The 27,185-nt window shown below is 55.5% G+C and overlaps 12 protein-coding genes across 12 annotated transcripts; 7 read left to right on the forward strand and 5 right to left on the reverse strand.

Annotated features, from left to right (window-relative positions):
* Nucleotides 1-45: 45 nt before the first annotated feature.
* Nucleotides 46-2,521, reverse strand: B0T15DRAFT_528648 (glycosyltransferase family 62 protein). The gene is made up of 5 exons (XM_062869053.1): nt 2,030-2,521; nt 1,230-1,912; nt 848-1,167; nt 697-792; nt 46-644 (listed from the first exon to the last, which is right to left on the reverse strand). Exons 1-5 carry the CDS (start codon nt 2,134-2,136, stop codon nt 348-350), a joined length of 1,503 nt encoding a protein of 500 aa, XP_062722719.1. The 5' UTR covers nt 2,137-2,521; the 3' UTR covers nt 46-347.
* A 1,545-nt stretch (nt 2,522-4,066) lies between these two features.
* B0T15DRAFT_158529 (3' exoribonuclease family, domain 1-domain-containing protein) lies at nt 4,067-5,476 on the forward strand. The gene is made up of 3 exons (XM_062862083.1): nt 4,067-4,438; nt 4,487-5,290; nt 5,351-5,476. Exons 1-2 carry the CDS (start codon nt 4,309-4,311, stop codon nt 5,215-5,217), a joined length of 861 nt encoding a protein of 286 aa, XP_062722720.1. The 5' UTR covers nt 4,067-4,308; the 3' UTR covers nt 5,218-5,290; nt 5,351-5,476.
* An 855-nt stretch (nt 5,477-6,331) lies between these two features.
* Nucleotides 6,332-8,864, forward strand: B0T15DRAFT_158559 (nucleoside phosphatase family-domain-containing protein). The gene is made up of 2 exons (XM_062862084.1): nt 6,332-8,602; nt 8,689-8,864. The coding sequence occupies exon 1, from the start codon at nt 6,411-6,413 to the stop codon at nt 8,538-8,540; it is 2,130 nt and encodes a 709-aa protein (XP_062722721.1). The 5' UTR covers nt 6,332-6,410; the 3' UTR covers nt 8,541-8,602; nt 8,689-8,864.
* Nucleotides 8,865-9,102: 238 nt separating this feature from the next.
* B0T15DRAFT_393792 (uncharacterized protein) lies at nt 9,103-9,726 on the reverse strand (the record flags this gene model as incomplete). Its single annotated transcript, XM_062864706.1, has 1 exon — nt 9,103-9,726. The coding sequence occupies one exon, from the start codon at nt 9,724-9,726 to the stop codon at nt 9,103-9,105; it is 624 nt and encodes a 207-aa protein (XP_062722722.1).
* Nucleotides 9,727-10,845: 1,119 nt separating this feature from the next.
* On the forward strand, nt 10,846-12,017 carry B0T15DRAFT_510270 (NUDIX hydrolase domain-like protein; the record flags this gene model as incomplete). Its single annotated transcript, XM_062867844.1, has 2 exons — nt 10,846-10,892; nt 11,024-12,017. 2 exons carry the CDS (start codon nt 10,846-10,848, stop codon nt 12,015-12,017), a joined length of 1,041 nt encoding a protein of 346 aa, XP_062722723.1.
* A 186-nt stretch (nt 12,018-12,203) lies between these two features.
* On the reverse strand, nt 12,204-12,712 carry B0T15DRAFT_484182 (DNA-directed RNA polymerases I, II, and III-like protein; the record flags this gene model as incomplete). The annotated part of the gene is made up of 2 exons (XM_062866212.1): nt 12,204-12,312; nt 12,366-12,712. The coding sequence occupies 2 exons, from the start codon at nt 12,710-12,712 to the stop codon at nt 12,204-12,206; spliced, it is 456 nt and encodes a 151-aa protein (XP_062722724.1).
* Nucleotides 12,713-12,930: 218 nt separating this feature from the next.
* B0T15DRAFT_528665 (Elongator complex protein 4) lies at nt 12,931-14,694 on the forward strand. The gene has a single exon (XM_062869054.1). It carries the CDS (start codon nt 13,059-13,061, stop codon nt 14,250-14,252), a length of 1,194 nt encoding a protein of 397 aa, XP_062722725.1. The 5' UTR covers nt 12,931-13,058; the 3' UTR covers nt 14,253-14,694.
* A 10-nt stretch (nt 14,695-14,704) lies between these two features.
* Nucleotides 14,705-15,946, forward strand: B0T15DRAFT_528666 (uncharacterized protein). The gene is made up of 2 exons (XM_062869055.1): nt 14,705-14,777; nt 14,960-15,946. Exon 2 carries the CDS (start codon nt 14,986-14,988, stop codon nt 15,904-15,906), a length of 921 nt encoding a protein of 306 aa, XP_062722726.1. The 5' UTR covers nt 14,705-14,777; nt 14,960-14,985; the 3' UTR covers nt 15,907-15,946.
* Nucleotides 15,947-19,647, reverse strand: B0T15DRAFT_528667 (uncharacterized protein). The gene has a single exon (XM_062869056.1). The coding sequence runs from the start codon at nt 19,382-19,384 to the stop codon at nt 16,355-16,357; it is 3,030 nt and encodes a 1,009-aa protein (XP_062722727.1). The 5' UTR covers nt 19,385-19,647; the 3' UTR covers nt 15,947-16,354.
* A 192-nt stretch (nt 19,648-19,839) lies between these two features.
* Nucleotides 19,840-20,895, forward strand: B0T15DRAFT_528669 (uncharacterized protein). The gene is made up of 3 exons (XM_062869057.1): nt 19,840-19,965; nt 20,041-20,354; nt 20,419-20,895. Exons 1-3 carry the CDS (start codon nt 19,937-19,939, stop codon nt 20,820-20,822), a joined length of 747 nt encoding a protein of 248 aa, XP_062722728.1. The 5' UTR covers nt 19,840-19,936; the 3' UTR covers nt 20,823-20,895.
* B0T15DRAFT_528673 (ATP synthase subunit D-domain-containing protein) lies at nt 20,896-22,501 on the reverse strand. Its single transcript, XM_062869058.1, has 8 exons — nt 22,254-22,501; nt 22,086-22,198; nt 22,008-22,018; nt 21,561-21,935; nt 21,470-21,479; nt 21,380-21,420; nt 21,264-21,319; nt 20,896-21,213 (listed from the first exon to the last, which is right to left on the reverse strand). The coding sequence occupies exons 1-8, from the start codon at nt 22,470-22,472 to the stop codon at nt 21,055-21,057; spliced, it is 984 nt and encodes a 327-aa protein (XP_062722729.1). The 5' UTR covers nt 22,473-22,501; the 3' UTR covers nt 20,896-21,054.
* Nucleotides 22,502-22,619: 118 nt separating this feature from the next.
* Nucleotides 22,620-25,641, forward strand: B0T15DRAFT_158791 (uncharacterized protein). Its single transcript, XM_062862087.1, has 3 exons — nt 22,620-22,896; nt 22,960-23,130; nt 23,184-25,641. The coding sequence occupies exons 1-3, from the start codon at nt 22,846-22,848 to the stop codon at nt 25,431-25,433; spliced, it is 2,472 nt and encodes an 823-aa protein (XP_062722730.1). The 5' UTR covers nt 22,620-22,845; the 3' UTR covers nt 25,434-25,641.
* The last annotated feature ends 1,544 nt before the right edge of the window (nt 25,642-27,185 follow it).

Consider the following 27,185-nt stretch of genomic DNA (forward strand, 5'->3'; position numbering starts at 1 on the left):
CAAGGGGAAGGGCGTCCAAGAAGACTCGGGAGACCACGATGAGTGCCGTAGGAAAATTCAGACATTGTTGTCGTTTCGACCTGTCTCTATTCCTTGAAACCGTCCATTTCCTTAACCAAACCGACCAACGCCTCAGCCATGACAAGTAGTCTACATGATATTATTGTTGTGCCCCTTTTGTCTTCCCTTCCGGTTGAACATCTGAACATCTAAAGTGCCGTCGCCGTGGCAATCGATGTCGCGCCTTGTAACCGCTCCTTTCTCGATGTGCTTGCCTGTTGAAATAAGGCTGGATGCAAATGAAATAACCACCAGATGAAAGAACACGCTAACCACCAAGGCCAGCATCATGTTTTCCCATCCTCCACGCCATCCTTTCCTGCGTTCACTTTATCTCCTGTCTTGTCTTCCGTCTTGCCTTGTGCCTTGCCCGCAGCAACCTTGGCGTCAGTCTTATCCTCGGTACCTGCGGCGGGTGCTCCAGCACCAGTCTCTTTCTTCTCTTCGAGGGCAATGTTTGCCAGATCTGACTTGTCTTTCTCCCACTGCCCGGTGGCATCGCCGAAGGACTCCTTTAGCTTCATGGCCTTCTCGGCCTTTTCCTTCTCTGCTTCCTCGGCAGCAAGCTTCTCCCGCTCCATTTGCTGCGGCGCATCAGCATCGACCACCCCAAGTAGCAGTAAAGATAACACTCACCTCCATGTGCTTGATGTCGTCGACGCTAGGCTCGTATGTGTGCCAAATCGTGTAGTGAGGCAACCCAACAACAGAGAAGTCCATCCTCCTTGCCATCTGCAGCAAGATTAGCAAAGGTCTCGGCTCGTCTGATAGCAACCTCCAAGCCAACCTTTCCGAAGCCCTCTGTCTCGGCATGCTTTTCGAAGCTAAATGCCGGGAAGTGCACACCGTAGCGGAAAACCTTGGCCTTGGCCAAGATGCTTACGCCGCCAACGCCATCAAGCTCCATCTCCATGTCGGGGTCGCCAAACGGGTCGCGAAGATATGCCAGATGCGGCCGCCATGTCGCGTACTCGGCATAGCCCTCGACGATAACAGCGTCCTCGTCAAGCGTGTCGGCAAGTGCCAGCGCGGTCTCCGACTCCTGCCATGAATTGAGATCATACGGCTGCTCTCCTCCAAGCCATTCAGGGAGCGGACGCCAGACATCTGCACATTCAGTCAGCATACCAGATGTAAGCTTGCGATTTCCGGCGCAACCGGCAACTCACTGGGCACGATAACATCCTTGTTATGCCGCATCAGATCCTCCAAAATCGTGAAGGGTGCTGTCTCGACATCCACATCCCGCCAGTACACCCACGAGTGGTACGGCCGGAGCGCCGCGCTCAACAGCCAATTCCTCGCCCTTGCCATGAGCTTTCTCCTGCCCGCCTGTGCCGCAAACCCATGGCGGCTCTCGACGTCCTGGTTGACTACCTGGCCAAAGTCCTTCTCGATAATCGATATCTCCCCGAAAGGCATCTTCTCGTCCTCGCTCGCCTGGATCGCCTCCATGTTCTGGACCAATACCTCCAATGTCCTGTCCTTCGAATCCGACACCAAAAATGCCACGTCGATCAAGTGATGCGGGTACGTGAAGTTCTGCAGGTGCGAAAAGAACATGGGCAGATGTGGCTCCGCGTCGCGTAATGGTACGCACAGCAGAATACGCTCCTCGCGCTCCCAGCCCCGTGCCGTGCCCTGGACATTGGACAGGTCGTAGTACCGCGTCGTCTCGAGCTGGAAATCCTGGTCGTGCGCGAGCAGGCCGAGCGAGAAGATGGAGAGGGCGGAGCTGCCACGCCAGGAGAGGAGGATCAGGAAGAAGAGGACGGCAGCGACAATGGCGAGTCGCACGAAGGATTGAGTTCGTCTGCTACGATATGCTGATGCCGTGCCGCGCGGCTGGAATCTGGCCATCAGAGATTACTTTGTTAGCGGCAATGCTTAGAAGCATGTTGAATGAAGCCGATTGGGAACACAAGATGGCAGGTTGACAGGGTGACAGAGGGACGGGACGACTGCGAACCTGTGAGGAGAGATGTCGAACGTGCTGCCCCGCGGATATCCATTCGAATAGCCGCCCACATGGTGGCGGGGGGTCACCTTGGACCCCGAAGATGCGAACGGCAGCATTGATCGTGTCCCGATGCGGGTTCACTGCAGCGCCCGACAGGAAGCTTCTCCCTCGGCTGGTGCATGCGTTGCGGCAGCCGGCGTACGCACTTCGTAGCTCGACGGCCTGCGGGTGGTTCGGGATGGGACTTTTCGCAATTGGGCCGATCTTGAGAGATCACTGATCAGCACATGGTTAGTGGTCGTCGGGGGAGGTTGGCAATCGCAAGATCGGTTGTACGAAGTGTGGGCAAATGTGTCCGTAACAGCACGCCCCCCTAACAGTGGACTTCCCGTGGCGTTTCGTTTCTGGAAATCATCCCTGGTCAGGCTTGGCGCCGTGACGAACTCCCGGTTCAGATGAGATTCTCGCTAAATTGAGTGGACCAGGGCCTGACTGCCGAAGTACTGTCGGCACGCGTCACTTGTGCGCTAGGATCCAGGGCAATTCCGCGCAAAAAGTTGAGGGAGACACTTCCAATCAAAGTAATCCGTACTCCGTCCAATATGTCAATCTTGACACATATCCAGGAGATTTCTTTAGCTTCAGCATAGCTTGTGAACTGCAATCTGGTAAACAGTCCCATATTAGGATTGAACTCTTGCTATCTACTACAGAGGATCGTTCTTGTACTATAGAACCGCCTCTTATTCCCCATGGTATGGCCGACATTACGAGGCCATGGCACGGGTGTAGTGGCATGCCTTCCTTACCTGTGGATAGCCCGAGGATCAGTAATAGTCTTCGGGACAATTCTTCAATCTGGGGACGCGTTAGTGATCTTCCCCTGAAACTCGTAACCGCGTGAAGCCAGTATGATCATGAATCGAAGTTCAGACAAGCCAGTTTAACTCAGCCATACAAACCGGCCCGAGCCGACACGCACCATAACGGTGAATGCCAAGCCCGGACAACGGAAGCCAAATCACATCTCCGAAGAGACAACACCACAACTCGTCATCGCGCCCAAAGACGCTAAAGTGCGGATGAATGGCTCGGCCAGTACATATCGTTGAATGGATAGACTATTGTCATCATGGTGGAAGAAGCTGGTAGCCAAGAGATAGCGGTACATACCATCGTATCTGGGGGAGCAAGCCAAAGACTGCTGGACAAGGCGCACGCCACATATCTAGAACGGGTCAGCTGGGTTCAACGAGGCGATGGCCGAGTGAAGTTGACACGTAAGAGGACACATCAGAGATTTGTTTTTGGTATAGGGTTATCTTCATTCTTCTTCAGAAGCAGAACTGAAATAAAAAGATCTCATCATGATAGAAAGCGAGGTCTGGAAAGGAGGCGAGCGTTCTTACCTTGTATGCGGTGCTTGAAGATTGACGGTACAAGGTGGTCGAATACACTACTACTGCGAGGTCAGTTGAAAGCTGGTAACCCGACAGATAATATGAAGGCGACAATGATAGAAGCTGAGTCAGATGGTAGTGCATGTAGTTCGTTCGCTCATGGAAATCGCGTGAACTGTGGAAGTGAAATCATCATGAAAGGAATTGGGGAAGAAGATTGTTGACAGGTCGGGGCTTGACTTACTCTACCCACAGGGCATGATGATCCACGGAATCAGCTAAAGGGCAATTAGTGAGAGCGAGGACAGTAAGCACATCGCTGAGCATCAAAGCCCAAGCTGTTGTTGACCAGTTCGACAAGGTCGGTGAGCACACTGCGGACGGTAAGCTACCAGCAATGGAAACGCTGCGAGATGAGTCTTCGATCAGTTGGTTTGTAAAGCTAGTAGGAACCGCGATCGATCCGTATGGGCGTAAGAGGCAGCACTGCCAAACATCGTGCTACGCCAACCTGGCGATGGTTTTATAGAAAAGTAAAGAGAGACTGCACATCGGTTCCAAATTTTCAGTTTAAACTCTGCCAGGTCGGTGGGGCAGCATGTGGGTCCAAGCCCGTGAAGGCTAGCACTGCGGCAGTGTGTGGCTTGTCTCTTGCACAAATTGTGGCTTGCCCATTTTGAGGACCGCGATTCATCAAGCAAAGACCTTTCTGTCTGTCAAGCACTGCGATGACGGGCTAGCCAGCAGACTCTTCCATTACTCTCAATATCATCCTAAACACCACCCATCGTTCTTCCTTTTGTGTTTCGAGGAGTTTTACATCACAACTCTTCCTCGAACAGACACCGAGCGTCTGCAAAGTTGGAGTCTCAGTGACCGACCCTAGCCATGACTGACAGGAGACGGATCAACGGGCCTGCGGCGGCCACCATACCTCCCTTTTTTGAGGATGCAGGTCTTCAGGAACTCAAGTCCGCAAAGGTCCGATCACGGCCCCCAAATGTGATCCGAAAAATGTGTATGTGTCTTAGCACCCAGCAAATAGGGCTTTGCTGACCTTGCGAAGACCTCAAGACGGGTGTAACCCCATCCGCCTCTGGATCGGCCTATTTAGAGATTGAGACCTCAGCGAAACCCGGTGTGTCCGGGCTGAAACTGAGCTGCTCTGTTCACGGGCCACGATCGCTCCCAAGATCAAGTCCCTTCTCCCCTCACATTGTCCTCTCCACGCACGTCAAGTATGCCCCATTCGCAACGAAACAGAGACGCGGCTATCTCCGCGATCCCAGCGAGCGGGATCTCAGCATTCACCTTGAGGCTGCGCTCCGTGGTGCCATCATCGCTGACCGATGGCCCAAGAGCGGGGTTGACATCATCATCTCGATCATCGAGGGTGACCAAGACCGGGAAACGTCGAAGAGTCAGGGTGAGGAGGTGTGGGACATGATGAATGCATTGAGCGGTTGTATCACCGTAGCCTCTGCTGCGCTTGCCGACGCGGGTATTGACTGTGTTGACACAGTCGCAGGCGGTGTCGCTGCTCTGGTTCAAGATGCAGAGGATGCCTCTACGCCTAGCATCGTCGTTGATCCAATCCCCTCTGAGCATGAGAAGGTGTTGGCAGCTTGCTGCATTGCCTACCTGCCTACTCGAGACGAGGTGACAAACCTCTGGTTCAGGGGTGATCTGCCCGCCTCTGATATGGAGCTCTACACGAGCCTCGTCGAGAAAGGGGTGCAAGCGTCGAAATACGCAAACCGCGTCCTTGTCGAGTGTCTCAGCGAAACCGTTGGATGAGCTAGGCGCTAGTAGCAAACTACGATAATGGCGCCCGATCGCATACCGACTGAGTTTCTCCCATGAATCGCCGGTAAGGTTGCCAGCAAAAGAGAACACTCATACTAAGTTAATGCTCACTTATATGTGACAGGCTCGTGCCCTATGTACCTTATATTGGCATCACGTCATCTCCGTCATCCCCTTCCCGGCAATCGATAGTTGGATAAGACAGCCATAGCAGCTTATCCCGCGCTGCCATCACCCCGCAGCCATTGTCCGAGGTCGATTTTGGTGTGCCGACAAGCTGTGACTGTAAGTGCCTCAATACGAGGCTGTTGCAAACAGCTCTTCTCCCCACCGTATTCCAAGCAACCAACTCGCTTGACTATGTCGCAAAGAGGCCTGCCCAGCCGTGGCCCGTGGGGAAATCCGATTGCGGGGCGGGTTAACGTTACGTGTCTGTGGTTATCTGTGGCTATCTTGAACAATTCGGAGTCTTGATTATCCAGGGACTCGAAACGGGCGCTGAACCCGGTTCGGTGATTTTCCCGCCGATTGCGTGGCAAGAATACGAAGAAGGATTGGCAGATGGCAGCACTGTGTCAAAATGCATCTGAAACTGTCCTACTCTACATAGAAGAGATGAAAAGCAAGCAGATCCAGTACTGTGTGCCCCCCACACGGTCTTGTTTGCGGTCTCGCCAACAGTCTGCAATGAGACGATCCGGCGGGATCCACAGTGCGTGATGTCGCCACAAGCCTTGATAATGAAAAGACGCTAAAAGCCTGGGCAGCTGCATGATTCCAGTGGTGCCATCCAAGCGTCTTCCTACACTACCAAGTACGAAGCTGCCCAATTCCATCAAGTTCACGTCACGTCAGCCGTCAGCGCTGTGTACCTTCGTTTGACAACAATCTTCAGATCACACACTCGTTACCCTAACGCTTGCGATTCACTATACCGCTTCCTAATCAGATCGGTGGCAAGGATTCCGATTCACTCCTGCGCAGTCAATCGCTCCGTCATCCTCGGTGTCGAACTATCACTTTTGAATCACGATCCGACTTGATGTTACCACACCCCGTCAGTCCGCCTTAATCCGCTTTGCTCCGCATCGTCACGACTTCGGTTATCACAGTCGTCATTCGCACCAGCCGATTCGAATTGACCTCTCCGCGTGCTCTCGCGCGTGCTACCGCTTCCTCGTTCCATGGGTAAGAAGTGGCGATGGGGCGTCATTCTGGACGCTGGCTCGTCTGGGACTCGGCTACACATCTACCGATGGAAAGACCCTGAGAAAGCGCGCAAGAGCGCATCCGATAAGGACTTGCGCAGCTTGCCGGTATTGAAGACAGAAAAGAAGTGGACGAAGAAGAAGCGACCCGGCGTCTCGACGTTCGGCGACAAGGTTGCGGATGTAGGGCCAGATTACCTGCAGGAGTTAGTCGACCATGCGTTGCGCGTCATACCCGCAGACCAGGTTGAAGATACGCCGATTTTCCTTATGGCGACAGCGGGGATGCGGCTGCTTCCACAAGTCCAGCAGGTTGCTTTAACGCGCGAGATCTGTTCTTACCTGCGACAGAACACCCGATTCTCACTGCCCGACTGCGATTTGCACATCCAGGTCATCAAGGGAGAGACGGAAGGGTTATACGGCTGGATTGCTTCGAACTACCTTTTGGGTGGCTTCGACGATCCCTCACAGCATCAGCACGGCAAGGGGCATCACACGTACGGATTTCTGGATATGGGTGGGGCATCAGCACAGATCGCTTTTGCTCCCAATGCGACAGAAGCTGAGAAACACGCGAACGATCTAAAGCTACTGCGGCTGCGGATACTCGATGGTTCTCCGGTGGAGTACAGGGTCTTCACCGCGACGTGGCTGGGGTTTGGTGTCAACCAAGCTCGAGAGGCCTATCTCAAGAACCTCGAGGAGCAATATGTGGAGACCGAAGCCGAGCTGCCGGACCCATGCCTCCCAAAGGGCTTGCGGACAACTCTACGGGGGAACCCAGTTAGCGGCAGGAAGCCTGGAGTGCCAACTCTGATCGGCACCGGACAGTTTGACGAGTGTCTGCAGCTGACTTACCCACTACTCGGCAAGGACAAACCATGCAAAGACCAGCCCTGCTTGTTGAATGGGCAGCATGTTCCGGCCATTGACTTCGATGTCAACCATTTCATCGGCGTCTCGGAATATTGGCATACGACACACGGCGTTTTTGAGGGTAAGGGTGACAAAGCATATGACTTCGCGACATATCAGCAGAGAGTCAAGGACTTCTGCGGGCGGGGCTGGGAACAAATCCGATCCACACTAGACGACAGTGAGGTGAAGAACGCCCAGGAGGCGTGTTTTAAAGCCTCCTGGTTGATCAACGTGCTACACGAGGGGATTGGCATTCCCCGGATCGGCCTTGAGAAGCTTCCGTCGGCGAACGTATCCAAAGGCGCGCTAGAGCATGCCAAAGAGAAAGGGTTCCTCGACCCGTTCCAGCCGGTGGACAAGGTCGATGGTGTTGAAGTGAGCTGGACGCTGGGAAAGATGGTCCTGTACGCGGCCGGACAGATACCGCCCAAGAGCCGCGACGACCGGTATCCCGTCGGCTTCGGCAGCAATGTGGAAGGGACGCCGCACGACTTCCAGTTTGCCGGATCAAGCTGGAGGCCCATAAACGCGCACGGCAACCACACGAGCGACGACGACGACTGGGACCTCGATACCGAAGACATTCTCGACAAGGCCAGGTCCAAGTCCACGACCGGCTTCTTCGCCTTCATCCTTATCCTTCTCCTGTTCCTCTACTTCTTCCGCAAACGCGATAGGCGCATGCGTGTCTACAGCCGAGTCAACGCCGTCTTCCGCCGGCGCCGACCAGGAAACAGCCCGCGCAAGGGCGGCCCGCGGGGGCTCTCGGGGCTAGCAACGAAATGGTTTGGCGGTCGCTCCTCGGGCGGGCTGTACGAGCGCGTCATGGAGGAGGGCGATGCCGATCGTTTCGAGTTGGGCGATGTCGAGTCAGATGATAACGACTACTCGGACTCAACGAGCGAGGGGTCGAAGGCCTCGTCGAGACGGTTTGGGCTGTCCTCGGGCTTGGCCACGCCGCAGTTGGCTGACCACCACCATCATCATCACAACCAGGGCCGGTTTGACCGGCTGTCGCCAACTGTGTCCGCGCTGGATCGGAGCGGCCTGGTAGTGAGGACTGAGAGCCGCGAGCGGTTAACGCTGCCACCACATATCGGCTCGTCGGGCGTCGGGAGGAGGAGTAGGGCGGGGAGTCCGACGAGGTTGAAGAGTCCTTTGATGTCGCCGTTGCAAGAGACGTAGGATTGTCGCGATGTATGGTTGGCATGTTTGGGGAAGGGCTTTCTTGTTGTACTGGTGATTACGCTTTTAGTCACGTTATACTTCATCTGTTGGTGTTGATTTCTGGGGTGGGGGGGGGGGGGGGGGGGGGTGTGCTTGTTCTGAAAAGTTCTCGGCATCTTCCAGTTCTTGCAAGAGAGGCATGGCGGTTCGGAATAGGAGGAGTATGGGTTCCGAGCGGCGCGAAGGATTGTTTTTTCTACTCGAGTCGGCGTCATCTGGGATTTGTAGGTGCGGCGCCGTGCGCGGCTGTTGGATGAGCTGTTCGACCTTTACTGTACCTCATCTTATGAGGTCGCTGTTGTTATGATGCATGTCTACTTAGATTAGTGTATAATTCATGACAACGCCCATTTTGTCTAAACCATTTTGTCAACGCCCGAGGATCGCTTCGGAGACACCAATGCCCTCTCTCTTTCGAAGCACCCCCATCAGGAAATCCAGGTCGCCAGCATCTTCTCTCTATTTCACCCCCTTTCCCAGTAAGTAATCACCCCCTCCATTCCCACATTCCATGCACGCATCAATCATCCCTCTCCAGAAACCCCGGGTCAGTCCGCACCTTGTTTTCAAACTTCTTCCACCACTCTTCAAACGCCTTGAGGGGGACTACCTCCACCTGTCCCGCGGTGCCACTGAAGCTCGCCAGGAAGTTGAACGCGTTCTTGATGATGCGCTGCGCCAACACCAGCGTACTCGGCTGCTGACCCGTCCGGGCAGGCACAAGAGCGCCACTCGCCGCGTCACCGGTGGTGGTGGTGGTGGCGGTCTTCGAGCTGGAGTGTTCGGTCATCCTCGCTGCCACTGACTCGGCCGGCTCGATAGAGATCCCGATCACCACGCTCTCCCCCGGCGCTGTGTTGAGCTTGAACACGGCGCTTTCTTTGCCCGGGCCGATTCCGCCTAGGAAGTTGGAGTCGGGCGCCGTCTGCTCGGGCGACGTGGGCGGCGTCACGAGGTAGATTGCTGCGGCGGTGCCTGCGGGGAGGATGACGTCTGGGAGGACGAAGACGGCGATGTGGGAGAAGGGCTTTTGTGGTTGCGCCGGCCGGATGGCGTAAAGGAAGGATGTGGGCGTCGGGGCTTCGGTTGGGTTGATGATCATAGGTAGGCCTGCTGGAACGAGGCCGAATAGGGGTTGGGACATTGTGGATGACTGGATAGGTGTGCTGTGCCGGTGGTCCTCTCTAGTGATCCCAGGGTTGAGATGGGCTCAGACAGCTGCTCCTATGGACCCTGAACCAGCTGTCTCAGTCGGGCCAATTCGAAGACGAATCCCAACCTACCCTCCGGGCTCGCCGGACTAGGTAGATCCTACTGGAGTTACTGTAGGAAGTGTCGCTCCCCGGAAGTTGGAACCATACAAGTCACTGCTGCTCCCGTGAGCTCAGGAATTGCTCATTTGCAACTGTTGATCTCAGGCTTGGGCAAAACCAAACTATACCTTAACGTTGAACCGGCGAGTGGTTGCAAGTCAATGTTTGGTCCGTCACGTATGTCGTGTACTGTACAATTAACCCGTGGCCACGGTGACAAGCGTCCCGAGTTGCGACACAAACCCCAGGTCGAATTCCCCGTTCCTGGATTCCCGGCCCTCGCTTGTGTCCGGCCACGTGCGGGTTATTATTGCTGCGGTATAGCAATAGAAGCTGATTCGATGAGTTTTGTCTCGGTCTCTGTAGGCTCTGAGGTGGTTGGAGCTGTTGTGTCTGTTGAGCTGCAGAATCACCCACGAGTTTCTAGAGCGATCTAACTCCAGCCCTGGAGACTTGAAGCCGTCATCATCCCGCTGTGGCGGACCTAGTGGGGCCACCTGGCAACAGCGTCCTCTAGACACTACTGTCTGCCAGTGAGCTGTGCACTTTCATCGTTTCTATTCTGATAATCCACCAAAACCCCATTTCCAGCTGCCGCTGTTGAGGGGAAGCCATGAATTAAGCAACTTTGAGGCAGGAAGCCAAGAACAATGACTACACTACCGACGTGGGTACATAGCAGTAGAGCTTTCGAGTCTTGGACACCTCTGGTGGAATACAGAGTGACAGCCCCGGAGTGAGGGGCCACATCATCCTTCAATCTCTGCACTAAGGTACTAGTACTGGTAGTTATTACTTAACCACTCAGTGCAACGTTTATTATCCTCGTCCTGCCAACATCGATCCCTGCTGTAATTGCCGGTTGCTGTGTGACTACTCATGCTAGTACACCAAACACAGAAATCGGACAATCCGCTTGATAAGACAAAACATCGCGCGGGAGAATCGTCATGGTGCCTCGATATACCACTATTGATATCTTGAATAATTGCGATGGGTGAGTTCCCATCGCCCTTCTTCTACCCCTCTCCCGGTGGCCCACCCGGTGATGGTGGAGAGGCACGGGCATCAGGAAGAGACCTAAAGAAGGTTCGGAAGTATCGGAATGGTTGCTTACAGAGCACGCAGGTTCCCAGACCCTGAGAAGGATCCTCTCGGCCACGCGAAAGAGATGGGCAGGCTCTACACCCTCGTCTGGAAGGACAGCGAAGGGACGTTCCCCATCGGCTATGTCCCGCTCACGGTGCTAGAAGCGCTAGAAAACACCCCCGAGAGCATCAGGGGCCCCCTTGATGTTGACCATGAGGCCAGAACCATCTTGGCCTTCCAGGAGCCCGACACCGAAGAAGCCCGCACCAAGCTCGTGGGCCAACTGACGGCATACTGGCGTCAAAACCAGGCATTCCGCATCCTCAAGGGCTGGCGCGATGAGCTTTGGCCGGTCTACGGCCGCAACGGGGAACTGCTGTTCAGCATCGAGAGGGTGGCCATGGGACTCTTCGGGACCCCTCGCTTCGGCGTCCACATGATGGCCTTCATCCGCCGGAATGACGGCAACAGCCGCTATGACCTTAGATTCTGGGTCTCCAAGCGTGCCGCCACCAAGTCGTCGTACCCGGGTATGCTGGACAACACGGCCGCCGGCGGACTGATGACCAATGAAGATCCCTTTGAGTGCATCATCCGCGAAGCTGACGAAGAAGCGTCGTTGCCAGAGGACTTGGTGCGCAAACACGCCAAGGAAACCGGCACCATCACCTACATCTATATCACAGACGAGCGCGCCGGCGGTGAGCCCGGCTGGATCTACCCAGAGGTTGAATGGATTTATGATCTTGAGCTGCCCGCAGATGGGAGCGTCACCCCTTGTCCCAAGGACGGGGAGGTTGAGAGTTTCCGTCTACACACGGTGGAGGAGATCCAGGAGCAACTAGCCCAGGGGCTGTGGAAACCGAACTGCGCCATAGTGATGCTCGATTTCTTCGTCCGGCACGGGATATTGACGCCCGAAAACGAGCCGCACTATGATGAGTTCCGCGCTAGGTCGCACCGCTTCATCCCTTTCCCTGGGCCGCATTGGGCCCATTGGCAACATGCCTCTCCGCCGGAAAAGAGGTCATAAAGAGGAAGGACCGGGCAGCTCAAAAATAGGCGCGTCTTCCCCTGGGTATCGTTTTGTCTGACTCGCCAAGCTCCCCCCAAACCATTTGGTTGCCGTTTTCCTGAACGCCGAATATCCGAATTACATGTTTTTGCGCACCATATCGCAAAACGATCTATATCCTGCCGCACCCTCGTGAAGGGCCGATCATCGCTTCCGTACGAGAAGATAGACATAGTCCACCCGCAATGGCGTAAGCTTCTTGTACGGGCCCTCGAGTGACATCAAGAGGCCGCCAAAGGAAATATAAGCCTTGCTATTTTCCCGCCATGTCAGCCACCACCTCCGCCATCACGAGAAGAAACTCACATCGTCTTCCCATCCTCTGCATCCTCGAACTTATAGATCTTGCCGTAACAGACGTAATCGAAGATGTCCGCGAGCGTGGCGTCGCTGGCGCCGGCCTTGGCCACGTCGCGCCACCCGCGCTCGTCATCCTTGCTCCCGTCGTAGTGCAGCGAGGTCGCCAGCGCCACGTGCAGCTCGTCGTCCACCTTGCAAGGGAAAAGTTCCTTGTTGATGTCCAGGCTCATTATTATGCTCTTATCGTCTGACTTGCAGTAAATGCGATCCACTCGGTCGTACTTGGGCTCGCTGAGCCGCTCGACGCGGAAGTGGTCCTCGAAGAGCTGCGCGTCGGAAGAGATGCCGGACATTGTGGCTAGGATTCTGTGGGTGGAAAATGGGCCACTGGAGCCGAAGTCGTCGAGATGTGCAGCAGAACTATCTGGGGCTGGTGTGCGTGCGAAGCGAGAGGAACGAGGAGAGAACGGCTCTGTGAGTGCGAGTGCGACGGCGATGCTGAAGTTTGGGGGTTGGCAGAAAATTCCGAAAACGTTCAAGTTCAGCAGCAGGCCGGAAGGCTCCACAGATGACAGGGATGTGCTGCGCGGCCGGTCACGGCTGCATGTGGTGCCACCGATAAGGAGCTTTTGTGCCTTATCACACCCCTCCAACCCCTCCAAAAGGCTGAAGAGCGAACCTCTTTCACACTGGACGGCCATGTCATTCGTGAAGAGAAATACCGTGCTCTCAGCACGGCAAGGGCGGCCGCCCCCTCAGGCGAACCCGACGGCGGAGAAACCGCAGCTTCAAGTTGCGCCAGGAATCAGACCGTCGCCTTTGGATGGCAGGCCCACCACATCGACGGGGACGTCATCACTCGACCAACTCCTCGCCGGACATGGCGGGCTACCATTAGGCTCATGTCTGTTGATCGAAGAACAGGGCACCACCGATTTTGCCGGTGTTCTTCTACGATACTATGCCGCTCAGGGATTGGTACAAGGACACCACGTGCACGTTGTCGGCTTTCCCCCAGAATGGAGGCACCAACTTCCTGGTGTGGCGACTCTGGATGGCAAGACCAAGGCTACTCAGCCAGCACCGGCCCCCGAGGAGAAGATGAAGATCGCTTGGAGATATGAGGCGCTGGGACAAGCAGCTGGACCAGGAGCGGCTACCCGAGGAGACGCAGGCCAGGGGACATTCTGCCACTCGTTCGACCTCACCAAGCGCCTGTCGCCAAGCTCATGTAAAGGGACGCTGCATCCCACCCCCAGCACATGCCCACCACTTCTCGACCAAGGCATCCACGCCGCCCCAGTGTCTCCCTTTAAGACAATCATCAAACATCTACACGCCAAACTCTCAAGTTCCCCGCCAGCAGACATTCATCGGGTCGTTGTCCCCGGCCTCCTCCTTCCAGCGCTCTACCCCCCACAATGCGCCCAGCCATCCGAAGTCCTCCAGTTCCTCCACGGCCTACGATCTCTACTCCGACAGTACTCCACACAACTCACAGCAATCATCACGCTGCCGAACTCCCTCTTCCCACGATCTTCTGGCTTGGTCCGATGGATGGAACTTCTCTGCGACGGCGTCATCGAGTTAATCCCGCTTCCGGCGAATCCCAGCGCTCCACCTCCTTGCCCTGCTTCGTCGGCATCCGGATCCAGCGCTTCCGAGAAGGGTGACCAAGCCCAGGGTCTTCTCAAGGTCCATACACTGCCTGTGTATCACGAGAAGGGCGGCGGCAGTGACGCTGGGGCGAACTCGTTCCGAGAGACGCTGTCGTTTAGTTTGAGTGCGTCGCGGGGCTTGGTGATCAAGCCCTATAGTCTGCCACCGTTGGAGGGGGATGGAGAAGAGGAGACGAAGAAGGGTGGTGGGGAGAAAGGGGGGATTGATTTCTGAATGGGTTGTCGGCTTGAACCCCGGCGTGAACCGAACTTCTGACCATCATACAGCCAGACGTCATGGGGCTTGGCTACCTACTATGGAATGTAAGCTCTGGGGATGCGCCTTCTATGGGTGGAAATAAGGCCGCTACTAGATGGTTGGGGCACAACAACTTGTGGAATAGAGGTTGTTCCTGGCCGTCGAACCCTCGGAGCTTGGTTTGGTGGCACGAACATATCAGAGAAGTGACGGGATCTCACGATCACGACACAAATCTTGGACGCCTCGCCCCCATGACCTGAAACTTCTGTAAAAGGAGGGTGATGCTCCACGAATGTATCCCGGAGTAATAACCCTTGTAGTTGTAAGATTACGGTATTGGCGCGTAACAATTGAACAGACCCACAACAAACCGTATGTGGGGCACGAACTGGACCTGACCCAGCAATAAATTTTCAAGCCGCAAACCTCAAGAACATCTTCCTCTTCTTTCTCGTTGATGCACTGCTGCGTAGCGTAGCAGCAGCCCTGGCGTGCAAGGTTAGTGCTTTCTTCCTCTTCAGACCCTTTCAAGAACAAAATGATTATAACTATCGTATTCCAATCTGTCAATCCACTGAATTTCTGTGATGACCACATACGTGTCCAAGGCTTATGAACTATGCTCCCAACTTTCTCTCAGCGCAAATGTATCAGATGAATCGCTTCTAACCAAGTCGTAGGATTCCAGAGAGAAGTCTCTCGGGCAATGGATGCTACAGTTCCAGAACGGCGAGTCCGGATCTCGCGCATTGCAGGCCGGTACCTCATCTTCGACATTGAAGATGTCGTCTACATTCGCCGCCACCACGGCATCTGCGCGGTTTTGACAGGTACCATGCCGCAGAACCCAACGCAGAACCTCTTTCTTGGCCTCCCCGTCGAGCTGCACTCCGAAGAAGCCAAGCTGCTGGTTGACAAGGGCGTCGGCTATATCGCTGATGAGCTGACCGACCACCTGTCTCGGCTTTCTATCATGGATGGAAACTTACGCAAGGCCTACCTCCAACACATCAAGCAGCAGCGCAGGAACGCGCAGCAAGCCTTCGAGGAGGAGAAGGCAAAGATCCAGGCCAAGCATCAAGCGAAGCGCAAAGCAGCAGCCAAGCCAAATCCCACCGTCACAACCAACCCAGAAGAGGCATCTGCCATAGCAGAGAGCGGGCCCTCCTTGTTTGACCCATCAATGTCTCCCAACCCAGCAAAAGAAACCCGTCCCAAAGAAACCCTTCCCCCCTCCATCACGCCTACCACCAGCGCTCACCTTCTGCCCATCCCGTCCAATCCCGTCAGCACAGCAGTAGACCCCTCTTCGTCGTCTTACCCGCTGTACAAATATCTCAACTCCAGGGGGTATTACACCACGCCCGGCCTCCGCTTCGGCGGAGATTACAGCGTATACCCGGGGGATCCATTCCGGTACCATGCTCACCACATGGCCAACAGCTACGGGTGGGACGAGGAGATCCCCATGCTGGACCTCGTGATGAGCGGGCGACTGGGCACAGCGGTGAAGAAGAGTTTCCTTTTTGGAGCGGAGAAGCCTGGAAAGGAGGTCGGCGGCGCTGCTAAGGAGGAAGGAGGGCACGGTGAGGTGAGGGTCTTTTGTATCGAGTGGGCTGGTATGTGACAGATTCGAGTAGCCGAGATAAATGATACCCATGTTTACTCTTCCACTATTCCTGCCTGGCCATATGTTAGAGACGATGGGCTTGGGTTTGCAAGTTTCGCCAGTATCCATACTCAGGCTGGTAATCCGTACAAGTACAATACACTACTAGCAATGCCGCCAATGAACGTTCAAGTCACAATACCACGCTGAATATGCCACCGAACCTGTCTTCACAATGTGTTGAATTTCCGTCTCGGTTCCTCTTCCACACTACCAGGTACACAACCTCATCTTCCGGCACCCAAGACCTTGCCTAGCCGAAAGTGCCAAACCGAACGCCGCGGTTACAATGAATGAGTAAACGAAATCCACCTATGCCATGTCTCAACGACCCATTTCTATAGGGGAGAAAGCTAAGAAATGAACGATAATTACAAAATTGGTAAAATAGGCCGTAGCACCCTCGCTACGGCACATAAATCCGACTAAAGCTGATTACCTCCCTGCGACAACAGACGCACTTGTCAAAATTGTTCATAGCAAGCGACACGCGGCAGTCGTCGCACAGGCTGAGGCAGCGGCAGGGCCAGACAATAATTGTCCGCGGCGAGCTCTGGCACACCACGCACTGCGGCCCGTCTGGCCCCAAGCCGGCGGCGCCTGTGGCCCATGACGAATTCGCTGCTGCCGCTCCTCCTGCCGAAGACGGAGACGCGGCGCCGGACTTGGCTGCTGCGGCCGCGGCGCGGCGAGAGAGCAGAAGCTGCTCTAGCACGCGAGCCTCTTCCTCGGGCGTCATCTTCTCTGGGCCAGCTAGGCGTTGGCTGTGGACGAAGGCTTGGTTGTTGGTGAGCAGAACCTGCGCGCGCTGGCGCTGAAGTTGCTGCTTAAAGCGCGAGCGGGTCATGATGCCCTCGCTTGTGAGATGTGCGGCGAGAGCACGAGCCTCTTCTTGATCCTCGGGGCTTTTGGGATGCAGGAGCCGGGCGAGATCGGCGGCTGCGATCGGGGTATCGAGGAGAGGAGTGGATTCGCGTGATGCGCGGGCTGATGCTACGGCTGAGGCGAAGGATACGGGGCCGGGGTCGCGTTGAGTTGGCGTACGCTGGCCGTCGTCGAGATAACTATCACTCGCATGGTCAGATTCCCAGTCGAGCTCACTCGCTGTTTCGGTTGTTGATATGACGCTGGTCGTGTCGTCAAATTCCAGGCCATCGACTTCGGGGCTCCGAGTAGAGGGCGCATAGTCGCCGCTAGAATCGCTCTCCCCCCACCAGCCGTTCCTTAGGAAGTAGCTGTAGAGCTTCGAATCGACCTCTGCTTCATCGACACGAGCGTCACCGCCACTTCCTGTGATGATGGGGTCCATTTGGCTGCGAAGCTCAGCCTCCACATCGACCTCGTCGCTTCGGGGAATGGTGAAGAAAAGCTTCCCTTGCCCGGGTGACAGAACGTCAATGTTAAGCGTGCGGCCACCGCGGCCGGGCGCCTTCTTCGACGAAGTCTCGGGTTTGGGCCTCTGCGCCAAGGCTTGGAGCCAGCGTGGAGGCGTGCGCAAGCCTAGGACCCCGAGACACTTGATCGTTAACAATGCCCATGTAACGAGCAGCAGCTTGCAAATATGCAGCAAATACTCGAAGGCGATAAGCCACCTGGAGCTCCGTTCTGCAGCGCCCACACCGTCCCGCACCCTCCTACCGGCTGGATTACTCTTCTGTATTTGCTGCGCTGCCCTCTCCCTCGCGTAGCCATTTCCAGCACACTGCCTGTCTTTGACTGGTAAAAGGCCAATGGTACCGACAGCGTCGAATCGAGATCCGGGAATGCCGCCACCAATCCACTGCATCCTGAGCTCCTCCAGCTCGCGGAGCCTCTCGTCCTCCAACCATGTATATGGCTTTAGGTTCACTTGATGATCCTCATTGAGATAGACAGCCTCGCTCGCCATGGAGAGAGCAGCGAAGCCAGCGCGTAACAGGGCCGTGTAAAAATCCATATCCATTCGGATACGGATGTCGGCGAGCGACACATTCGCTTGCATGTTGCCATGGGCCCGAGCAAGACGCTGCCAAAGGCTCAACCGCTCGCCGTTGCGATCTCCTTCAGGTGAAGCCACGGCAGAGAGCATCAATGCTGAGACGTAGACTACCCCGCAGGCATAGATCCCCAGCAGGATGAGCACGTGCGGGATGAACCCAATAATACAGACGGTCGGGAATCTCAACAATCCTTGAGCCGAAGGATCGTCGACCGAGAAAGTGATGGCACTCCAGCCCATGCTCGCCATGAAGCAAAGTCCCCAGAAGGCTGTGCTGAGGAGCCGAAACTTGGCTTGCAGGTTGAAAACTCCGAGAATATGGCTTGTGAGATGACCCATGGCGGAGAGAAAGGCGATCAGAAGAACCTCTGGAGACGTGTTAACTCGTTTCATAATCATAGACCTAGTGAGGGCTATCTTAGAACCCAGTACTGCCTGCGATGAGGTGGTACGGTTGGTGAAGAGGCCCCATCCCAGCTGGTTGCCGATGGCAGCATCTGCCTCAGCGAAGGCGAGAGAGTGCTCGAACAGCGTAATGCCTGTCTCAGTAGCGTGCGGTCGACCCTGGACGCAGCAGGAGAGTAGGTCTATGAAATGGCTCAAGCAGAACGTTCCAAAGAGCGGCCAAAGCCGAGATAGAGAGCCGACCAGCTCGACCAGCTCCCCATCATCCCAAGGTACCATCCTTATGGAACGGCAAGAGTCCTCGTCAGTCGCCCCAAGCAGGAGGGAAGAGCTCAGGCCGTGGAGGAAGGGGTTCGGATGCGAGAACATCAGGTCAGAACTCTTGCTGGCATTGCCCCAACGCAGCTCGGCAAAGTTGGGAGAGGTCTGGCACTGGATCGACTGCAGGAGGCGCCGGGCTTGGAAGAGCAGGAGCAAGATGGGCCCGATCCGAAGAATCAACCGGACAGGCCATTGAAGCCGGAGTCTGCGACGAGTGGCGGCGAAGATGTGGGTGCGGTTAAATATGACAGCCATCGCGATGCAGCATAGCGCCCACTTGCTCGTCGCGTAGCTGAAGACGCTTCCCAAGCCCCTTGTGCCCTCCATCGAAAATCTTGAGACGAAAGATTGCGGGTCTTGGGCCGCGGTAGCGGCGACGGCGGCGGCTTCTGCCGCCATAGATGCGGAAGAAGCAGTCGACGGGGATCCGGTGAGTGTTTTAGCAAGGCTACCTGCCAGCGCCGTAGAAGCGGAAAAGAGGTCAGTATCGGTGGGGCCTGGGACGACTCGCTGGCCGAAGCCGTCGATTGCGTCTGTAAATGATATGAAGGAGCTAAATCGGCCTAGCTTCATGACCATGCGAGGCCCCGCCCAGAAAAGGTCTTCGAATGATGGTGCCAGCCGTGAGACATTCAACGCCACTCCAAGCTGCTGAGCTGTCCACGCTGTGAAGTTGTGCCAGGCACTCGCATTGTCCAAGGTCTGGGGAACCGCTGCTACGACGGTTTCCATCCCGTGTTCGATACCTCGGGCCAGAAGCCGGATGATTGTGCGGAAACAGACGGAAGGGCCGACCGTCCTGGCAACGAGAAAGAAAGCGTGCTGTCCTTAATTAAGCAACCGTGTTATGTTTCATTGGTCCGATCCCGCGGGTTGATCTTGCGTGTACATTGCAAGTTGAGAGTCCCTGTATGGGAAAGCTGACAGCTCAAGACCGGACCCGCGCTGTTGGATTTCGAGTGGCATGCGTGATGACATCCTGGCGCACCCGGACGTTATCAGCGGTGGATCCATCACTCGTGGGGCCATTCTGGTGCAGCGGGTGAACCCGATGATGCCGGCCTGATGTGGATCCCACCCAGGAAGGGGCCAGCTGCCTGGCAGTGCCAGCCCACTGAGACCGGGGCATTGGAGGCTTGGCATTTCTCACCACGCAAGCGCCGATGCTCCGTCTTTCAACAAGCTTTGTACGGAGTACCCTGGAATAAATAAACCCTCCTCGTCCGACTGAGCTGCTCAAGTCGCCATAAGCCCGCATAGCATACCTTAGCTTGCACAAGAGAAATGGCAGCCTCGCAGCAGCCCATCGCTACGTATGTGTCATTGCACTCCGACACATACAAGGCATCTCTTATATCTGCTGGGCGGCAAAACTAACCAACTCGCAGGGTCTACGTCCGCAATCTCGAAGAGCGCGTCAAGCCCGAGCCACTCAAGCAAGCGCTGCACGCGATCTTTTCGGAGTATGGCAACGTGATCGACATAGTCGCCAAGACAAATCTCAAGGCAAAGGGACAAGCCTTCGTCGTTTTCGACAAGGCCGAGTCAGCGCTGGCCGCTATCGAGGAGGTGCAGGGCTTCGAACTTTTTGACAAGCCGATGCAGGTCGCCCTGGCGCGTACCCGCAGCGATGCCACCGTGATGCGGAATGGCAGCGAAGAGGAGTTCGATGCCCACAAGCGCCGGCGAATGGCTGAAAAAGGTATGCAATCTCCTGTTTCTACCGCCCCTCGCCCCAACTCGCCGCTAACAACAGCACCCCACAGACAAGAAGAAGGCAATGGAATCCGCCGAAGAGCAGAAGCGCCTCAAGCGGCCCATGCCAGGCGCAGCTGCCGAGGCCGGCGTTCGTCCAGCCAAGAATGCCCGCGGCGCCGGCCTCAAGTCTACGGGAGCCGGGCCCACTGCCGTTGTCCCCGACGAGTATCTACCTCCCAACCGGATTCTGTTCGTCCAAAACCTGCCCGACGACTTCGACAAGGAGGCTCTTACGGCAATCTTTAGTCGCTTCGAGGGCTTCCGCGAAGTTCGTACGGTGCCTGGCCGCAGCGGTATTGCCTTCGTCGAATACGAAGCCGAGGCGGGTGCTATCACGGCTAAGGAGAACACCGCTGGAATGCCTCTGAAGAACGGCGAGAAGATTATGAAGGTGACCTACCAGCGGCAGTAGAGCGGTTGATATAGGAAGTCTTTTAGGTAAGGCGTTGGTGAGTTACGGATACAGGTCATATTTGGAACAACATCGTGACTTCTTAATGGAGATCTTAAAATGATAGGTACGGTGTGCAAAATACAAGCAACAAACAACTCCACGAATACGCCCGTGCCTTGCAAGATGACCTTATTGCCCCAGATCTTACACACAACCCTGTAACAGCGCCAAACATGACTTACCATGCGCGCTAGAAGATTACATCCTCGTCCTCTTCGGCGGCGAGAATATCAGCTGGCCCTGCCTGAGCTCCTTCCTCCGGAGCTTCGTTCTCGTCTTCGCGTTCCTCTTTTCTCTTTTTCATCTCCGCATAATCGGCCGCAGTGTCTCGTTGTTTCTTGCCGGCGACCTACGGGACATCAGTATGCGGCGTCTGAAGGGAGGTCAGTCAAGGCATGCCTTTTTAAGTCTGTAGAACTCCTCTCTGTCGAGTTCATCGAGCTCCGAGTTGATATCTACTCCGATGTCAGCGACCGCGGCCAACTACTCTCGAATACTCCTCGCGGGATTCTTACACTTGATAGTATTCTCTGTCCTCGGGATAATGACGTGCTCACTGCCTGCTGTCAGAGAATCATCACCCATCACACTAACAATACACTTACATAGCATTAACTAGCATCCGGTTAGCAACAATACTTTACTCCAACGCATCCAATCTATCAAGCTGACGGGGGTTGGGAAACGGGAGCTCACCTCTCCGATTAACGACCTTAATCACCTCGTCGAGAATCACAAACGCCGTCTGCAAGCTTGCAAGCTCAACCAGCGCCTCGACGGCCCTAGCGTACGTCTCGCGGCACCGCTGCACCTGCTGCCCGCCCTTCCCCAAGCCTGTCATAGCGAAGTCGTTGTTCCCCTCCGTCAGGTAGCTCTCAAACGCCGGGAGCAGCACTCCCGACACGTTGTCCTGCTTGGCGCGGATGCGGAAGCGCGCCGACCTGGCCGACTCCTGGATTTGGTACCCTATGTTGCCGCCCACGGCGTAGGTGACCTCGGCGAGGGAGAGAGAGGCGATCTGCATCACGCGGCCCATCTTTCGTTTCGCTTCATCGATGCGACGGGTTATCTCTGGAGTTCGGAACGTGTGTTAGTGGTGCAAATGGCATGGGAGGTTAGCGATAGGCTGGGTCGCAGTCGTACCTCGAAAGCGCCTGGACAGCGAAAGGAAACGTTGTAAGCCGGACGGTCAGACAAGGTGCAACAGGAAGGGCGGCATACTTCGTCAAGGCCTCGCTCTTTCTCTTGAGTAAGTCATGTCCTGTTTGGGCGCCCTGGAGTTTCGCCTTCATTATACCCAGGGACTGCCGTGTAGGGAAGACCGCTTCCCGGTCCTGGTATCCGATCAGCTATCATGTGTGGAGGGGTGCAGGAGCTGGACGAACGTACTGCCGCGCCGGACATTGTCACGATTCGCCAAAGGGAACAACGGGAAGAGGAGGAGGTTATCAGAGCTCTAAAAAGTAAATTGGGTGTGTTACAGAACCTGGAAATGGGCACTTGTCGACGGCGATGTAGCTTGATCGTAGGAAGGCTGCCGGCGGAGCTCAGGTTGGAGCTGTGATGCGGCAGCGACAAAGCGGAACCAACTGCTTGCCGCAACTGCATGTTACGTATGGACTTCCAATGGAAGCATTTATTAGTGCTGGTGCAGTGGCAGGTCGCCCCACCTAATCCCGCTCCCCTGCTGAGTTCTACCTAACGCTGATGAGTTCCCTACAGTACCTGTTACACAGTACGTCTCGTCCAACAATACACAGTACACAGTAAAGCGCGCCCAATCGCCAGAATTTGAAACGGCAGCGCGGAAACTCAGCAATCTCGCCGTTGCTGTTCCGCTGCCGTGAGTGCAACCTCTCCGTGGAACCTGGCAGTGATGTCACGGCAGCGCGCCAACTAAGTTTTCTCGCTCCTCTTTCCCATTCTCCAGCGTCGAAGGCACCCGTCGATTCCGTTGAGTTGCCCGACGCGCGGATCCCGAATGATGGATGCAAGCCTCACTTCCGCCCGCCAGCCAGACCTGGCGCTGGTGGTACGTTCGCTGGCTCGTCCCGTCACTCAGATTGATTCGGAGTTGCTGACGCCGTGTTTACAGTCCGAGGACGATTTCCCCTACGAGCAGGACATCCAACGGAATCCAGGAAGCACCAAGCCATGGCTGGCCTACATCGAGTATAAGCTTCAACATGGAACGCTCCGGGAGCAAGCGTTTGTCATGGAGAGGGCATGCATTCAGCTGCCGCGGTCGTACAAGCTGTGGAAAATGGTAGGTCTGCCGTCGCCCCTACTGCAAGAGTCACCCGTCCTAACTCACTCTAGTATCTCCGCTTTAGGACGAAGCATGTCGCTAAGCTCAACGCCGCTATCTTCGCCGCCGAGTATCAGAAAGTCAACGCACTGTTCGAGCGAGCGCTGATCCTCCTCAACAAGATGCCCAGGATATGGGAGATGTACCTCAAGTTCCTGATGCAGCAGCCGCTCGTGACACACACGCGGCACGCTTTCGACCGAGCGCTCCGGGCGCTTCCAATCACGCAGCACAATAGGATATGGGCGCTGTACCTGCCGTTCGCGAACTCCGCGGAAGGCATGACAGCGGTCAAGATCTGGCGGCGGTACATGCAAGTTCACCCGGAGGACGCCGAGGACTTCATCGAGCTGTTGGTCCAGACGGACCTGTACACCGAGGCGGCGAAGAAGTACATTGAGATCCTTGACAATCCCCGCTTCCAGAGCAAGAATGCCAAGGGTCACTATGAGTTGTGGAGCGAGATGGTGGATTTGCTCGTCGAGCATGCAGTCGACATCGAGGCAGGCCACGAGACGGGCATCGACGTGGAGGGTATCATCCGAAGTGGAATCGAACGATTCAGTGACCAAAGAGGCAAGCTGTGGTGCGGCTTGGCGACCTACTGGATCCGGCGGGGCAACTTCGAGCGGGCGAGGGATGTGTTCGAGGAGGGCATCACCACAGTCATGACGGTTCGGGATTTCACGTTGGTGTTCGACTCATACGCTGAGTTTGAGGAGTCCATCATTGGCGCGCTGATGGAGGTTGCTTCCACACGAGCCGAGAAGGGCGTGGTGGACGATGCAGCTGACTTCGACCTGGACATCCGCATGATGCGCTTTGAGCACCTTATGGACCGTCGGCCTTTCCTTCTCAACGACGTTCTGCTCCGGCAGAATCCGAACAATGTGACGGAATGGGAGAAGCGGGTAGCCTTGTGGGGCGACAACAAGGAGGAAGTAGTGCAGACGTACACTGATGCCATTGCCGCCATACAGCCTAAGAAGGCCGTCGGCGCATTCCACCAACTATGGTCCAACTACGCAAAGTTCTACGAGAAAGGTGGAGACTTGCGGAATGCCAGAATCATCATGGAGAAGGCGGTCAAGGTTCCGTTCAAGTCGGTGGCCGAACTTGCTGATATGTGGATCGAATGGGCCGAGATGGAACTCCGGAACGAGAACTTTGACGAGGCTGTCAGGATTATGGCCAAGGCGGTGCAAGCGCCCAAGAGGTCGACGGTAGACTACTTCGACGAGACCTTATCACCACAACAAAGGGTGCATAAGAGCTGGAAGCTGTGGAGCTTCTACGTCGACCTCGTGGAGAGTGTGAGCTCCCTCGAGGAGACCAAGAAGGTCTACGAGAGGATATTCGAGCTCCGAATCGCGACACCCCAAACCGTGGTGAACTACGCCAACCTTCTCGAGGAACACAAGTACTTCGAGGAATCGTTCAAAATCTACGAGCGCGGGCTCGACCTCTTCAGCTACCCGGTTGCGTTTGAGCTCTGGAATCTCTATCTAACCAAGGCAGTCGACCGCAAGATCAGCATTGAGCGGTTGAGGGACCTGTTTGAACAGGCAATCCTCGACTGCCCGCCAAAGTTCGCCAAGGTTATCTACCTCATGTACGGCAATCTCGAAGAGGAACGCGGCCTGGCACGCCATGCCATGCGCATCTATGAGCGCGCCACACGCGCCGTATCGGATGAAGACCGGGCAGACATGTTCAACTTCTACATAACGAAATCCGCCTCCAACTTCGGCCTGCCATCGACGCGGCCAATCTACGAGCGGGCCATCGCAACGTTGCCAGACAACGAGGCCCGCGACATGTGCCTCAAGTTTGCCGACATGGAGAAGAGGCTCGGCGAGATCGACCGAGCAAGAGCGATTTATGGACACGCGTCGCAGTTTTGCGACCCGCGGACGAACCCCGAGTTCTGGGCCAAATGGGAAAGCTTCGAGGTGCAGCACGGGAACGAGGACACGTTCAAAGAGATGCTGCGGATCAAGCGCAGCGTGCAGGCACAGTACAATACAGACGTCAATTTTATCGCCTCACAAGCGATCGCCAGAAGCAAGCAGCAAAGGTTACAAAACGGCGGCGGGGAGGTGGACCAGGAAGTTGTCGACGCAATGGAGCAGCTGGAGAGACAGGCTCGCGCGCCAGCAGGGTTTGTGGCTGCCTCGGACGGGATCAAGGGGAGCGTGCCCAGCCAGCCGGTCGAAGTATCCAACCCCGATGCCATCGACCTCGACGACATGGACGAATGACATGATTTTTGGTATCATAACGGCTTTCGGATGTATTCGTACCTTTGTGGGCGGATCCAAGACGGAACTTTCACGGGCGCGAAAGACGCCGGGAAGGATAAGGTTGTGTGGTATATCGCAACAGTCCCGAGTTGTTATCAGCTTTGAGCAGGCGCGGAAACAAGCCAATGAATATTACTACTTCTCCCTTTCTTCCCACATTTAGGTACGAGGCATCTTCCTGTTCGATATTTCCGTCCTGCCGATGACTTTATTCCGGTGTTCATCTGTACATACCTACATACCATGTCTAATATGCATATTCAATCCCACGCTCGAGCAGACCACTGAACTGTAACTGGAGGTCACGATACAGCTCCTACAACACCCCTCTTGATGCAGTCACCGCAACCAAACGAAGTCTGTACTGTCTTCTTATGTTTCCAATAAGCTCTGTTTTCTTCAACTCAACTAACTCCAGCTCCAAAAAGAAAAGGAAAAAAGAAAACCAAACAAAAAGGAAAGGAAAAAGCATCACGTCCGATATAGCCCATATAAACCCGAAGTCACAACTCGTATCTGCCCATGTTACATCACTTTTTAGCGAGCCCCATCTCTTCCAGCTTCTTGTAGTATTTCTCCGGGCGATTACTGTCAATGTGTCCGTCGCGCGAGCTGGGGACGGCGTAGATGGACCCCTTGCGCTTCTGGAAGCGAGAAGGCGGGACCTTGGACGCGTCTACACCTCGGACCACGACATCGATTAGCGTTGGTCTGTCTTTCGTTGCCTTTGATGGATTTCCTTTCGTCTTGTGGGGTTTGACGGATGGGCAGGGGGTGTTTGGTATGGTACAGGTAGCAGGAGGGGGAAATACAAGCCATGTGATCGGGAGGGTTAGATGGGAAAGGGGGAGGAACAGGAGATCGACAAAATGAATAATGGAAGCAAGGGCGGCGAGGACGTACCCCACTCGTCGCTATATCGTCGGTCCCTATCTGATGTCGGGACAGCCGGGCTCGCTACGGCCGGTTTCTCTGCGGCCGACGACGGGGACTGGTTGTTGGTTTGTTGAGTGCTAGATTCAACGCTCGCTGCGTTTTGCTTTCTGTCCTCTGCGGTGCGTTTAGTTAGGTCAGAATGTCCATGGGTTCATTCAGGGTGGGCTGGGAGCGAAGAGGTAAGCGAGGAGGACGCCATGCTCACCGGCCATTGCAGATAGATGTTTTCTATGAGATTTGGTAGCTAGGTGTCGATGGGCTACGAATATTTTGCAACCGACCACTGCGAAAGAAGAGATGAAGAAGGAGGTCTAAGAGGTTGTGTCCGTCACATCCACGAGGTGAATAAAGGTCGAAGTCTGAGCGCAGCTCGGAGCCGAGTCAACTGTATGTCTTATAGTGCGATCTAGACATCGGACGATCCACGCGATGGCCAATGCATGTGGCAGTTCGCCCCTGGCACAATCTAGGTCGCTCTTTCCTCCTCCCCTTCCAAGAACCCTTATTATTTCCATCGATCTACATGAACATGGCTGTCCTTCTTCGCCGATCAGCATGTACTTCCACGTCGGCTCTGTCATGTCCACCTCGGCGCTTTATGAGGCCATTTAGGGTTTCGACGATAGCTCAGGTCACTAGACGCTCAAGCAAGCAGTTCAGACTGAGGCAGTGCAACAGAGGCCCAGTCACAAATGATGCGCACTGTCAAGAGCCGTCAGTCTAGAGCTTCTGACGTCATGCTAGCTCTGAAGCTATGTCTTATAACGACCTCAC

This window comes from Chaetomium strumarium (genome assembly GCF_033439665.1).
Source record: "Chaetomium strumarium strain CBS 333.67 chromosome Unknown B0T15scaffold_3, whole genome shotgun sequence".
NCBI classification, from domain to species: Eukaryota; Fungi; Ascomycota; class Sordariomycetes; order Sordariales; family Chaetomiaceae; genus Chaetomium; species Chaetomium strumarium.